Below are 15,262 nucleotides of genomic sequence, written 5' to 3' on the forward strand. Positions count from 1 at the left end.
CAAGGCAAATCCTTAGTCGATTTTTCCGCAACTTAAATTCGATTTTTCCCAAACTTTGTATTTTATATCCAAACATAATATATAGTCATATTATGACTTTAAACTCATTTAAATCATGATTATCAAGTCTCAAGTTCATTATACGTCACCTTGGGACGCACAGGGTGTAACATTCTTCCCATTTAGAAACATTCATCCTCGAATGTTAAACTCCTAGAGATCTATAGAAATTTTGTTAGAGTCTGCTTGTAATGGTACCACTACCAACCTGTCAGACAGAAAACCCAACAATACAAAGCCACACAGGACCACAATCATCAATAACACCAATGGCCTTACACAATCAATGGCAATAACTAACATAAGAATCAAGTACCATATACGTACCTAAAGGCTGTGATTTCTCAGTCCGATCCTCCTCTGGAAGCGAAAACAAGTGAGGATACCTAGACTTCATGTCTTCTTCAGCTTCCCAAGTCATCTCCTCTGCATTATTGTTCCTCCAAAGTACTTTAACCGAAGATACATCTTTAGTTCTCAATCTCCGAACTAGTCTATCTAGTATAGCAATGGAAGCTTCCTCATATGATAGCTGCTCTATGACTTGAACATCGTCAACTGGAATGACTCTAGAAGGATCTACGATACACGTACGGAGCATAAACACATAAAAAACTGGATGTACTAACTCCAAGTTGGAAGGCAAGTCTAACTCATATGCTACCTGGCCTACTCTGCGTATGATCTTATAAGGTCCAATGTACCAAGGGCTAAACTTTTCTTTCTTACCTAATCTCATAGCGCCCTTCATCGGTGATACCTTTAGGAATACGTAGTCATCTACCTGAAACTCCAAGTCTCGTCGTCGATTATCTGCATAGGACTTCTAACGACTCTGAGCTACTAATAGCCTTTCCCATGTAAGGTTAATCTTCTCAATTGCCTGTTGTACTAACTCTGATCCTACTAACTTAGTTTCCCTAACCTCGAACCATCCAATAGGTGACCTACACTTCCTGCGTAAAGAGCTTCATATGGAGCCATCTGAATGCTGGAATGATAGCTATTATTATATGTGAACTCAATAATTGGAAGATGATCATCCCAGCTATCCCTGAAGTCTGTGACACAAGCCCGTAATATATCCTCCAGTGTCTGAATAGTACACTCAGCCCGACCATCCGTCTGTGGATGAAATACTGTACTAAGACTTACTTGAGTCCCTAATCTTTTTTGGAAGGACCTCCATAAATTAGCTGTAAACTAAGCACCTCTATCTAAGATGATAGATATAGGGACACCATGAAGTCGTACCATCTCCTTAATGTAAAGCTTTGCATAATCCTTTGCTGGATACGTAGTCTTGATAGGCAGAAAATAGGCTGATTTTGTAAGTCTATCAGCAATCACCCATATAGAATCGAACTTGCGCTGGGTACGAGGTAAGCCTATGATGAAATCTATATTAATTACTTCCTATTTCCAAGTCGAAATATCTATAGTCTGCAATAATCCATCGGGTTTCTGATGCTCAATCTTAATTTGCTGACAATTAATACACTAATCAACAAACTCTACTATATCCTTCTTCATTTCGTCCCACTAGTATACTTCCCTGATATCATGATACATCTTTGTCTCTCTTGGAATGAATAGAATAACGAGAATAGTGAGTTTCTCCCATAACCTGCTCGCACAGCCCTGCCACATTAGGAACACATAATCGACCTCGATATCTGAGTACTCCATCTCCTATAATCTCAAATGGTGTCTTCTCCTTTTGAGGGGCTGTATCTCTATAATGAGCCAACACAGGATCCTCATATTGGCGTTCCTTCACTTCAGTTACTAAAGAGGATGTTGTCATGTTCTGAATAGTAACTCAGGTATCACCTAAATCTGGTAATCGAACTCCAACATTAGCTAGCTGATGAATCTCACTGGCTATCTCACTCTTTTCTTGCTATAAATATGATAGGCTACCCATAGATCTACGACTGAGAGCGTCGGCTACTCCATTCGCTTTCCTTGGATGGTATAAAATATCAACATCATAGTCTTTTAATAGCTCCAACCATCGCCTCTTATGTAAATTCAATTCCTTTTGCTTGAAGACATACTGAAGGCTCTTATGATCCGTATAAATATCAACATGAATGCCATACAAATAGTGCCTCCACATCTTTAGTGCATGAATCATCACGACTAATTATAAATCGTGGGTCGGGTAATTCTACTCGTGCTTTCTTAGTTGCCTAGAAGCATAAGCTACAACCTTACCATGTTGCATCAATACACAACCCAATCCAATGCTCGAAGCGTCACAATAGATAGCATAACCATCGGTCCCTTATGGGAGTCTCAAAACCGTGCTGAAGTCAGTCTGTCCTTCAATGCTTGGAAACTCCTCTCAATAGCATCAATCCATTGAAACTTAGTTGTATTCTAAGTCAACTTTGTCAATGGTGCTGAAAGAGAAGAAAAGCCCTCTACAAATCTCCTATAATAACCTGCCAAACCCAGAAAGCTACGAGCCTCCGTCGGTATCGTGGGTCTAGGCCAAGTTTCACTACCTCAATCTTTTGTGTATCAACATGGATACCCTCATCTGAAATAATATGTCCAAGGAAAGCTACAGAATTCAACTAGAATTCACATTTAGGGAATTTTGCGTACAACTTCCTTTCTTGTAAAACTCTGAGCATAGTACACAAATGATCTGCATGCTCAGCCTCTGAACGAGAATAAACCAAAATATCATCTATAAATACAATCACGGACAAATCTAGAAAGAGTCAGAACACACAGTTCATCAAGTCCATGAATATTGCTGGGGCATTCGTCAAACCGAACGACATAACACAAAACTCAAAGTGCCTGTATCTGGTCTTGAATGTTGTCTTTGGAATATCTTTCTATCTAAACCTTACCTAATGGTACCCCGACCTCAAGTCTATCTTCAAGAAATACCTATCACCCTGTAACTAATCAAATAAATCATCAATCCATAGGAGCGGGTACTTATTCTTGATCGTCGCCTTATTTAACTGTCAGTAATCAATACAGATCCGCAAGGAACCATCTTTCTTTCTCACAAATAATGCAGGTGCTCCCCACGATGATGTACTGGGTTTGATAAAGCCTTTTTCAAGCAAATCCCTCAGTTGTTCTTTCAACTCTCTTAGCTCTGCAGGTGCCATTCTATAAGGAGGAATAGATATTGACTGAGTATCTGGTAATGTGTCAATAGCAAACTCAATCTCCCACTCTGGCAGAAGGCCTGGAAGCTCATCAGGAAAAATATCGGGAAACTCATTAACCACCGGGATAGACTGAAGGGTAGGTGACTCTGCTTTCACATCCTGTACTTGAACTAAGTGATAAATATAGCCCTTTCTGATCATCTTCCTTGCCTTGAGATAGGAAATAAACCTACCTCTTGGCGATACAATATTACCTTTCCACTTTAGAACTAGCTCCCCTAGAAACTGGAACTGAACCATCTTTGATCTACAATAAAAGTTAGCATAACAAGAAGCCAACCAATCTATACCTATTATATCATCAAATTCTACCATATCTAGCTCAATCAGGTCTGTTACTGTAGAACGACTATAAACTACTACTATATAATCTTTATATACCCATCTAGCTATCACTAGATCCCCAACAGGTGTAGACACCTCAAAAGGTTTAATAAACTTAAGTTCTATCCCAAACTTGCTAGAAACCAATACAGTGACATGCGATAAAGTGGAACCTGCATCAGTCAATGCATATATATCATATGAGGAGAATGATAATATACCCGTAACAACATCAGGTGATGACTCCTGATCCTATCGACCCGCTAATGCATAAATGTGGTTATGAGAATCGCTTGGGCTAGATGCTTCACTTCGGCCTCTACCACTGACCGGCTGGTGCCTGTGAACCTTGCCTAGGTGGGTGTACTGATGATGATGAACCAGCTATAGATCTCGTTGGCTGAACTATACTTGTACCATCTCTCGTGGATAATCTCTCATAATATGGACTGGATAACCACAAGTATAACGAACACTTAACCCTATGAGGCACTACCCGACATGCTGCTTACCACACTGAGCATATTGTGGCAAGGGTGGCCTCATCTGACTTGACTTACCCCTATACTGAGAACTAAAGGCCCTGGAATTCTGACTGGGTTATGGATATGTGGAACGATCAAATTTCTTACCGGCAAACTGAGGGGGTGCACTAGCCGATGGTTAGGCTGGATACCTCGGGCACTGTTGTCTCTGACCATCTCGAAACTCAACAGAAGGACCTGAGATCTCGCTCTCTTACTCTGGACTCTATCATGCTCACGATTGGCCCTCTACTCTTGCTTATGCTCCTCTACAACCTGAGCATATGCCTGAATATGAGAAATATCAATGCCTAGATGAAGTGAGACCGACATACAGTCATTAAGCAGGCGTGGCTCCAACCCCATGACAAACCGGTGAACCCGATCCTCCATCTTAGCTACAATAATATGAGCATACCTAGCCAAAGAATCAAACTGAAGGTTATACTCCCGAATAGGGCTGTGCATAATTTGGTAATACCGAATTACTGTACCAAAACCAAAAATTTTGGTATTTAGTATTCGATATTTTGGTATTCGGTATGGTATTTGGTTTAAGTTTTAAAAAAATATGGTATTAGGTATGGTATTTGGGATTTTTAAATGAAATACTGAAATACCGATACCGTACCAAAATATATATTATATTACACAAAACACATATTATTAATTATAACATAAATATAAAAAAACAAAATTTTACTTTTCTTTATTCTCTAATTTCATCAATTAACTTTAAGCACGTACAAAGACATATCTAATGATCAAATTTATTCCTTTATGTACAGTTTTCTCTTTCTAGGTTGATATTTGCTAGTTTTGTACAAAACATTTTTCAACAAACATTTTTTGTTTTGTACTTTTGAGTACTTTAATTAAGAATATTATAGTCTATGACTCTATGTACTTGTTAGTATTCAAACCGAATAAATCGAAGTTATCGAACCGAATAAACCGAAACCAAAAAGAGAAAAATCAAACCATACTGAATTTAATTTGGTACAGTACTGGTATAGAATTTTAAGAAACCGAATACCGAAAATACCTAAACAAAATATCTAAATACCGTATCGTACCGACCGACGAACACCCCTACTCCCGAACACCCATATTACCTTGTCGAAGGGTCAAGAACCTATCAACCCTGGCCTGTCTAAGCTCTGGTGGTAAATAATAATGAAGAAAAGTCTCTGCAAATTCCTGTCATACTGCTGGAAGGGCATCCTCACCTCTAGACAACTCCCAAGACTTGTACCAATTAATTGCAACATCCCGAAGTCTATAGGAAGCTAGCTCAAATGACTCCATCGCAGTGGCCTTCATTACCCTCAAAGTCCTCTGCATCCTATCAATAAATACATGAGGGTCCTCGTTTGAATCTACTCCACTGAATATTGGAGGGTCCAAATTAATGAATTCACGAACCCTCACACTGATGGCCCTCTCTGCATGACCAATAACTACCTCCTGGCGCCGAGCTTGTGCGGCCACTAATCGAGTAGATAGTTGAATAACATCTCTCATCTCTAGACCCGACACATCTGGTTGAGGAGCTGAGGGGTATTGGAGCGGTTGCTGAAGCTGGTGCCCCTCGGAAAACCTCTAGAGAGGACATGGTATGTGAAGTCTGAGATGGAGTCTCACTATACGACTCTCCTCGAGCCCTGGTAACTCATGGCACTTGACTTATAGTCTCATCAGCCATGGACTTTCCCTTCTAGGCGGCTGTAGCCATCTTGGGCATCGCTAAAAACATAACATATCGTTAGCAAAATGAATCCCCATATCACACGATCTAAGATAAGAAGAGAGGATAACATCCTATATGTGCTGCAACCTCCTGTTTATAAGTGTGGTGCACAACACACTCATAAGCAAGACTCTACTTGACACGGTCTGTAGACAACCCTAGGATGGAACTGCTCTGATACCACTTTTAGCACGATCCAAACCGATGGGCCGTGACGAGTGCCCGAGTTCTACCTACCGAACACCCCTAAGAATATGTCTAAGATATAAACTTGAAATAATTTTAGGTCACGCATAACGTCTAGAAATAAACTACTAATTCATTTGAAAAACATACGTGGGAAAGCATGCCCAAAAGATATATATACATACATACACGGCATACGGTAGGGCGAGCTGACAAGGCCACATACTATCACACTATACATGACTGTCTTAGAGACCTCTAACAGAGCGTACAACTGTATAAAGGACGGGACTGGGGCCCATCATTCCCATATGTATACAAAAGTATCGTACCAAAACTCAATAGCAACTCTGGATCAAATAGAGCACATCAACTCTCGCTGAGCAAGGATCCTAAGATGAGGGACCGTCAGCTTGTCTACCTGCACCTGCAGGCATGAAACGCAGGCCCCTAGGGAATAGGGGCATCAGTACGAATAATGTACCGAGTATGTAAGGCATAAAATTAGTATATAACAGACATGAAAGAAACATGGAGTAAAGGACTCAACCTGTAAGTCTGAATAGCTCTGTGAATCATGAAACATTTATAATGCCATGCATATGCGTATAAATGTCATATCATGTATAGGTATATGTGTACATAACATCATCAAGCCTCTGAGGGCATCCCATCATATCATCTCAGCTTCTGTGGGCGAAATCATAAACGTATACCAGCTGATCAGGTGGTAGTGCGTATATAATGCCATAACCTTTCCCCATACCCCATATACGTATACTATAGGAGTATATAACGTCATCTAGTCATGAGTCAATATACATGTGTAAATGGATGCAATGCATAATGAAGTAAGTCAATAAGATCTCTCGGAATGTCATGAGACCCATGAATAGATGATATGATAGTATGACATATGGGGAATCCAGAACATAGGCAACCAAAGTACTTCTAAGAATAGAATCATTTATGAAAGTTGTGTGCTTGCTCGTTTCGTTGTATCATATGGATCATGCCAAAAGGAAAGAAGGGATAGACTTAACATACCTCAAGCCGTTAATGCAACTCAACAACAAGCTTATGACAACTAGCACGCAAACCCTATAACAAAGAAATACATGTACAACTTAGATGGCGCTAGTATATTATGTATCTCAAACGATAACTCGATTCTAAAATAAAACGGGCAGCATTTCCCTTGATTTTACTACTCCCTCAAGCCTACTATAGGTGAGATAAAAACACAATACAATCAGTGACTCAAAACCAACCTACCTACAATTCGGGACCTTCAATACAACAAAAACTCCAAATATACCATAACACACCCAATCAACAAGTTATCATTTAGCTTGAAACTGCAATGAAGAGCGACCAACCTACTACCCTACCACATGTGGCATTTATTCATGCCCTTTTATACTTCTAAACTCCATAAATCAGTAGTGTTATAGTCCCACCTGAGTGGACTGCAAAACAGTACACTAAGAGTAGAATAAATCAAACTCACGGCTTCCGATCACCGTCCCGTAAGTTCTAACTATTAGGAAACCAATTTATCAACCTTCCTTGATATTTAAATACTTTAATACAGAAATTAAACGTTTTATTAACTATGAAGTACCTTCCAAAACTCGAAATACAAAGAAAAAGAGAGGTGGTATAATGATACTTATGTCGTAGGAATCGTTCTGATGGTATCGCTTCTTGATTTCGTACCTGGGATGTGAATATTCTTTGAAACCCTATTAGAGAGCTCAAGGATAGTTTTTATGGTTTTCTTTGGTCGGGTTCTATGTAAAAATGAAGAGAGAGACGACTGAAGACCTATATATCAACTTTTAAAAAGTCAAAGAGGTGCTAGCTTGGCACCCTAGCATTGGCCCATCTTCCGACGCTTATATCTTTTTATCTGGATATCGTATGAACGAACGGTTAAGAGCAATGGAAACTAAATTCAAAGACCATCAATTTGGTATATAATATTTCCCAAAAATACCCCATATAGCACACAAAATTATTGCTTAAAAAGCTCTATTACAAGGCAAATCCTTAGTCGATTTTTTCGCAACTTAAATCAGATTGTTTCCAAACATTATATTTTCTATCCAAACAATATATATAGTCATATTATTACTTTAAACTCATTTAAATCATGATTAACAAGTCTCATATTCATTATACGTCACCTTGGGACGCACAGGGTGTAACAGTGGTATTAACGAGAGGTTGGAGGTTTGGAGACAGACCCTTGAGTCTAAAGGTTTCAAGTTTAGTAGGAATAAGATAGATTACATGGAGGGAAATTTCAGTAGCATATTGGGAGAAGCGGGCATGGACGTAAGGCTTGACTCTCATGTCATCCCCAAAAAAGGGAGCTTCAAGTACTTAGGGTCGGTTATCCAGATGGATGAGGGGATTGACGAGGATGTTATGCACCGGATAGAGGTGGGGTGGATGAAATGAAGGCTAGCGTCTGGTATCTTGTGTGACAGGAAGATGCCTCCAAAACTTAATGGTAAGTTCTATATAGCGGTGGTTAGATCGGCCGTTATATATGGTGTAAAGTTTTGGCTAGTCAAGAATTCGCATATCCAGAAGATGAAAGTTGCAGAAATGAGGATGTTGAGATAGATGCGTGGGAACACTAGGCTGGATAAGATTAGAAATAAAGATATCCTGGTGAAGGTGGGCGTGGCTCCCATGGAAGACAAGATACGGGAAGCTAGGTTTAGATAGTTCAGGAATGTGCGGAGGAGAAGCATGGATTCCCCAGTAAGGAGGTGTGAATGACTGGCCTTGACGGGTTTGAGAAAATGTAGAGAGTGGACAAAGTAATATTGGGAAGAGGTGATTGGGCAGGACCTAGTGCGGCTTCAGATTTTTGAGGACATGGCTCTTGATAGGAAGTTGTGGAGGTCAAACATTAAGATTGTAGGTTAGGAGGTAGGAGGCTAACCACATAATATTTTGTCTTAGGCTGATAGTGGCTTCAGTTGTGTCCATATTACTTTTTAAGGGTTGCAGGCTAGGTCGCACGAGGCTAGTCTGATAGTGTATTATCTTAAGATACTAGTGGCTCTTGTTGTATCCATATTACTCTAGTTGTTTGTAGTACCGTGTCATTGTTACTGCTTATGTTATTATTTTTCTCTATTTTCTGGTTATTACATTGCTCGTGTTATCTTTCTTGATTCCTTTGCTATTACTGACCCACTGTCTTCTTTCTTTTTCTTGAGCCGAAGGTCTATCGGAAACAGCCTCTCTACTCTTCTGGAGCAGGGGTTGTTATTATTCTGTGCTCAAAATCAAAAATCAGAAGACGTTAGTTTAAGAAAACAAAAATATAAAATTTCGAGCCCACAAGTTTCTTGTGTGTCCTTAAGGAATTTAATTCCCTCATAGTTGCCCAAGGTTTCGGGTAAATTCCTCCCATAATAGAACGAAATAACTATTCTATGATAGCGGCACTTCAAATCAAAGAACTTTGGCTAACTCAAATGGCAGAGCAAATCACACAAAATGCTTACGTTTTTTGCTTTGAAAAATAATGGAGAATGAAGAAGATAGAGGGAAGAGATTTTTAGATTCGGTGGTGAAAAATAAGGCTAAGCCTCTCTATTTATAGCCAACGAAGTTGAGTCCCAACAGGTGCAAAGGTGCATGTTCGTTTGAAGAGGTATCTATTCGACAAAAAGTTTAAATTTCTATTGAACAGAATATTTGGTCGCGAATTCGACTATTGGAAAATAATGCCGTGAAATTCCAAATTAATATTTTTCGCGCAAAAATATTAGGAAAGAAAATATTAAATGATGGGAAAGAAAAATAAATTTGGTCCAAAAAATTATCAATCAATCATATCAATTTACCAAATCCAAATCCAAAACCCAAGCCGAAGCCGAGCCGAGGGAGCGACGTCGATGACGGTGCGAGGCTTGCTCTCTTCTCAACTCTTTAAGAGTTTTAAGAAGTGCTTCTATATATAAGCACAAGAATTTCCTCTTCCTATCGAATGAGGGACAAAGTTCCTTTATAAAAGGTACTAATTCAAAATCTCATTTCTCTCCATTTGTTTTCCCACCATTTTCTTTTCACACCTGTTTCGTTTTAATTGATAAAACCCAACAATGCCCCACATGAATGGGGAATGGCTATCCGGAAAAACATGTATGAAAAAATTATTTGATTCGCAATTAAAGATTAATCGCATATGAATAAGTAGGTTTCCCTTTGAACTTTTCGTAGTGAACATATGTCGGATAAATTCGATCAATCGGTAGATTTGATATCTTTGAACCGTCGAGCTTTGGTATATACCTAGACAGACATATGTCATAAAATCAACCCTTAACTGTCTTTGGTTTTCATTGTTATATTCGTTTCAGTCATGAACATCATCTGGTTTCATAAGTGCGTAGAGAACTGGCCTTACAAAATTCTCCTTGAAACGGATTCTTAACCGTGTTATCCCGTAGATACACTATTTTATACCTTGTATCACATTTAGAAACCATTAAAAAGCCTTAACGCTTTATCCTTGTTACTGAACATTGTCTTCATCATGAAAATGGACAAATATTTTATTTGACAATGTTGAACCGTCACTAATGACTTTATTTGATCTCCTTGAACCTAGATCTTGCAATCTCCAGTCTTCTAGGTAGAGTTACCACCACAGTGACTTGTTCTCGACCATAGTCTCATTCCCTTTGATGATTTTTCAACTACCTCTCTAGTTAGGCCTTTTGTAAGCGGATCCGATACATTATCTTTTGACTTTACATATTCAATTGTGAAGAGTATTGTCGAACGGTATTGTGCCTTCGTCGTGTGTGACTAGATTTTCCGTTATACATAAAGCTCGCAGCCTTTCTTATTGCCGCTTGACTGTCGCAATGTATGCATATAGGTACTAAAGGTTTGGGCCAAAATTGAATATCTTCCAAGAAATTTCGGAACCATTTAGCTTCTTCATCGGCCTTATCTAAAGCTATAAACTTAGACTCCATTGTAGAGCGGGCGATACATGTTTGTTTTGACGACTTCCAAGACACTGCTCCTCCACCAATGGTAAAAACGTATCCACTTGTAATTTTGATTCTGTTGATCCGGTGATCCAATCTGTATCACTATATCCCTCAATAACTGCGGGATAATTATTGTAATACAAAGCATAGTCTTGGGTATATTTCAAATACCCCAAAACTCGTTTTATTGTTATCTAATGAGCTTGGTCAGGATTACTTATGTATAGACTAAGCTTACTTATCACACAAGCTATAGTAGGTTGTGTACAATTCATAATGTACATCAAACTTCCCAACACTCGAGAATATTCCAATTGAGACTCGCTTTGACCTTTATTCTTTACAAGGGTATGATTTAAAGCAATTGTCGTTCTTGCAACTTTAAATCTAAATATTTGAACTTTTCAAGTACCATTTTAATATACTGAGATTGAGACAAACCTAGATGTTGAGGAGTCTTAAGGATCTTAATTCCCAAAATTAAATCGCCAACTCCTAAGTCTTTCATATCAAACTTACTAGTAAGCATGTGCTTAGTAGCATTTATGTTAGCAATTTCGTTACTCATTATCAATATATCATCGACATATAAACAAATAATGACTATTTTATTTGGAGTATTCTTAATGTAAACACATTTGTCACACTCATTGATCTTGAAACCATTTGACGATATTGTTTGGTCAAATTTCGCATGCCATTATTTTAGTGCTTGTTTTAGTTCGTATAGTGACTTCACAAGTCAACACACCTTCTTTTCTTTTTCGGGATTTACGAACCCTTCAGGTTATTTCATATAAATTTGTTCTCCAAATCTCCATTTAAGAAGGTTGTATTCACATCCATCTAATGGATTTGATGGCCATACACGATGACTAACACTATTAACACCTGGATAGATGTAATCCTTGTTACCGGCGAGTATGTGTCAAAGTCTCAAGATCTTCTTGTTGTTTAAACCCTTTAACAACTAATCTTGCCTTATATTTATCAATAGTAAGGCTTTCATTTTTCTTTTGAAAATTCATTTAGAGCCCGAAGGTTTATTTCTTGGAGGAAGATCAACCAATTCCCAAGTATGATTACTTTATATGGATTCTATCTCACTATTGACTGCCTCTTTCCAATATTGTGCTTGTGAGGAAGACATTGCTTCTTTGAACATTGAGGCTCATTTTCCAACAAGAATGCCAGAAAATCTGGTCCAAAGAAGTAGTTATCCTTTGACATTTACTACGTCTTGAAATTTTCTCATTAAAAGTACTTTCTTTTACTTCTTCCTGGGGTCGCTTAGATTTATCACTAGACGACTCACATTCCTTTTTATACGGATAAATATTCTCAAAGAATTCAGCATTATCTGATTCAATTACCGTATTAATATGAATGTCGGAATTTTCTGATTTATGAACAAAAAACGAGATGCCTTACTATTTGTTGCATATCCTATGAAAATGCAATCAATAGTTTTGGTCTTATCTTTACCCTTTTGGGTTTAGGGACTTGCACTTTAGCCAAACACTCCCTCCCCCCCCCCCCACCCACTTTAAAATATTTTAAGTTGAGTTTCCTTACTTTTCATTTTTCGTATGGAATGGATTGTGTTTTGCTATAAAAAACTTGATTGAGTATTCTGTTAGCTGTAAGAATAGCTTCATCCCACAAGTTTTGAGGTAACCCAAAACTTATTAACAAGGCATTCATCATCTCCTTTAATGTTATATTCTTTCTTTCCGCAATTATATTTGATTGTAATGAGTAAGGGGCAGTTGTTTAGTGAATAATGTCATGCTCCAAACATATTTCTTCAAAAGGAGATTCATATTCGCCGAGTTCGGAACCTAAATATGATTCATTTTGACTCAAAACACGTTTTTACATGTTAAAAAAGTTACTTTTCTATACAAAATGCGGTATGTAACCGCGCTTTATATATATCGCGGTAACAAACCGCGTTTTATATAAAGCTGATAAGACTGCTATATAAAACGCGGTATGTTATCGCGATATATATAAAGCGCGGTTACATACCGTGTTTTATATAGATAAGTATTATATCTCTTCCCACTGCCCAACAACGTCTTTTTCTTCATTAAAAAAAACAGCCCCCCCCTCCATTAACAACTAAAAAACCTCGTGTGGAGCCCACCCGTCCCACAAAAAATAAAGATTCTCAGTCCCACATCCTAGCTAAGGTAATATTTCGTTGTGGGTTACTCGTTTCGGCTTCAAATTGTCAAATCTTCAACTTTCCAAAAACCTTAAATGGAGGTATTCCAACTTAGTTTTTGTTAAAACTCGTATAAAAAATGCATATTAGTTATTTTGAATGCGTTGTATGTTGTTTTATATTTTTTTTTGCGATTAAATTAGTATATTATTTTTATCCGGACTAAAATATTAATATTGTAAAAAAATCTAATATAATTGTGAAATCTTTATTATTTGTTAATAAAAATGTTAATAAATTACTATTGATGTTTGTATGTATTTTTGTTATTACAATGCATTTGTTGTATTTTGTTTGATTTAAATTATTTATTTGCTTAAAGACTAGTAATATAGTGCCTTTTAGGATAGTAAAATATAATGCCTTTTACTGTAGTAAAGTGTAGTACTACCTTTTAGGGTAGTAAAATATAATGCCTTTTAACGTAGTATAATGTAGTGCCTTTAGCATAGTAAAATATAGTGCCTTTTAGCATAGCTTCCATGTAGTTTAAGTATTTTCAAAATACGGATATCTTTCGATTATTTTAAGATTCACCTAACCATAGGTCATTCTTATTTTATTGCATAACAACGACACCAGTCTATCGTATTGCGTTGAAAGTGGCAACTTAACATGACTCTGTGGAGATGAACTATAGCTCACTGAGTTATTCGCCACCACAACCTCCCCCCCCCCCCAAATATAATGAAACCCTTACTTTTCGCTCACCAGACATTATGAACAAAGCTTGAGAATTTAACAACAAGAAAAATTTATCACGAAGTTGGAATATTTCTGAATGATAATTCTCAAAACCCTTAACGCCTTTATATAAGGCAATACCCAATCCGGGAGGTCAAATTTATGGAAGTAAAACCCAGTTTTAAAAAGTGTTTTACATATTTGAATTATAGTTATGTGAGTTAAGTGCAGAAGAATTATTAGTGGGCCCACTTTTATATAAAACATGGTATGTAACCGGGCTTTATATATATCACGGTACTGTTATATAACAGTCTTATAAACTATATATAAAATGTGGTCTGTTACCGTGATATATATAAAGTGTGGTTACATACCGCATTTTACCTTAATGGACCAAACGGCCGTTAAGGTAAAACGCGATACTGTACCATATTTTATATAGAAAAGTAACTTTTTTTAACACGTAAAAATGTGTTTTGAGTAAAAAAGAACCACATTTAGGTTCCGGACTCCATATTCGTCACACCTATCACTTCTTATCATTTTGATCTTTTTGTTTAGTTGTGTTTCTTCATTTTTGTATTGCTTGAATGCATCAATTGCTTCATCTTTACTATTAAGTAAGTAAATATAGCAATATCTATTATTGTCGTCAATAAAAGTTATGAAATACGTTTTCCCACCGCGAGATAGTATTGACTTCATGTCGCAAATATCTGTGTGAATTAAGTCTAAAAGATTTGAATTCCTTTCAACCGACTTATAATGATGTTTAACATACTTTGATTCCACACATATTGTCACGACCTAAAATCCATTAATGATCGTGATGATGCCTAACACTGCTGTCAGGCAAGCCAACAATAATTTATTAACTCGATTATTCATTTTAGTATTTTGAAATCATAATTTTCCTTCAATTAAATAATCAGAAATAAAATTTACAGAGTAAATGATAATATTTTTCAACTACACTACTGAACAACTCATAAATGCCCCCAAAATCCGGTGTCACAAGTGCATGAGCATCAACTAGGAAGATAAAATAAAATACAACATCTGTCCGGAATACAAATGAGACAGGAAGATATATAAATAACTCTGAAGGAGACTCTGCTGGCTGCAGATCGTAATATGGAAATGCAACTCACCTAAGTCCCTGCAAATAACCACGCCTCTGCTCTCACAGGGCTACTAGACATATATGTACCTGCACCAAAATATGCAGCAAGTGATAGTATGAGTACGTAAATCAATGCGTACCTAGT

The 15,262-nt window shown here is 37.4% G+C and overlaps 1 protein-coding gene across 1 annotated transcript; it reads right to left on the minus strand.

Annotated features, from left to right (window-relative positions):
* Positions 1–260: 260 nt before the first annotated feature.
* Positions 261–1,867, minus strand: LOC138873691 (uncharacterized). The gene is made up of 5 exons (XM_070152170.1): positions 1,631–1,867; positions 1,315–1,476; positions 993–1,185; positions 388–639; positions 261–268 (listed from the first exon to the last, which is right to left on the minus strand). Exons 1-5 carry the CDS (start codon positions 1,865–1,867, stop codon positions 261–263), a joined length of 852 nt encoding a protein of 283 aa, XP_070008271.1.
* Positions 1,868–15,262: the final 13,395 nt, after the last annotated feature.

Source organism: Nicotiana sylvestris, chromosome 1, assembly GCF_000393655.2.
Source record: "Nicotiana sylvestris chromosome 1, ASM39365v2, whole genome shotgun sequence".
NCBI classification, from domain to species: domain Eukaryota; kingdom Viridiplantae; phylum Streptophyta; class Magnoliopsida; order Solanales; family Solanaceae; genus Nicotiana; species Nicotiana sylvestris.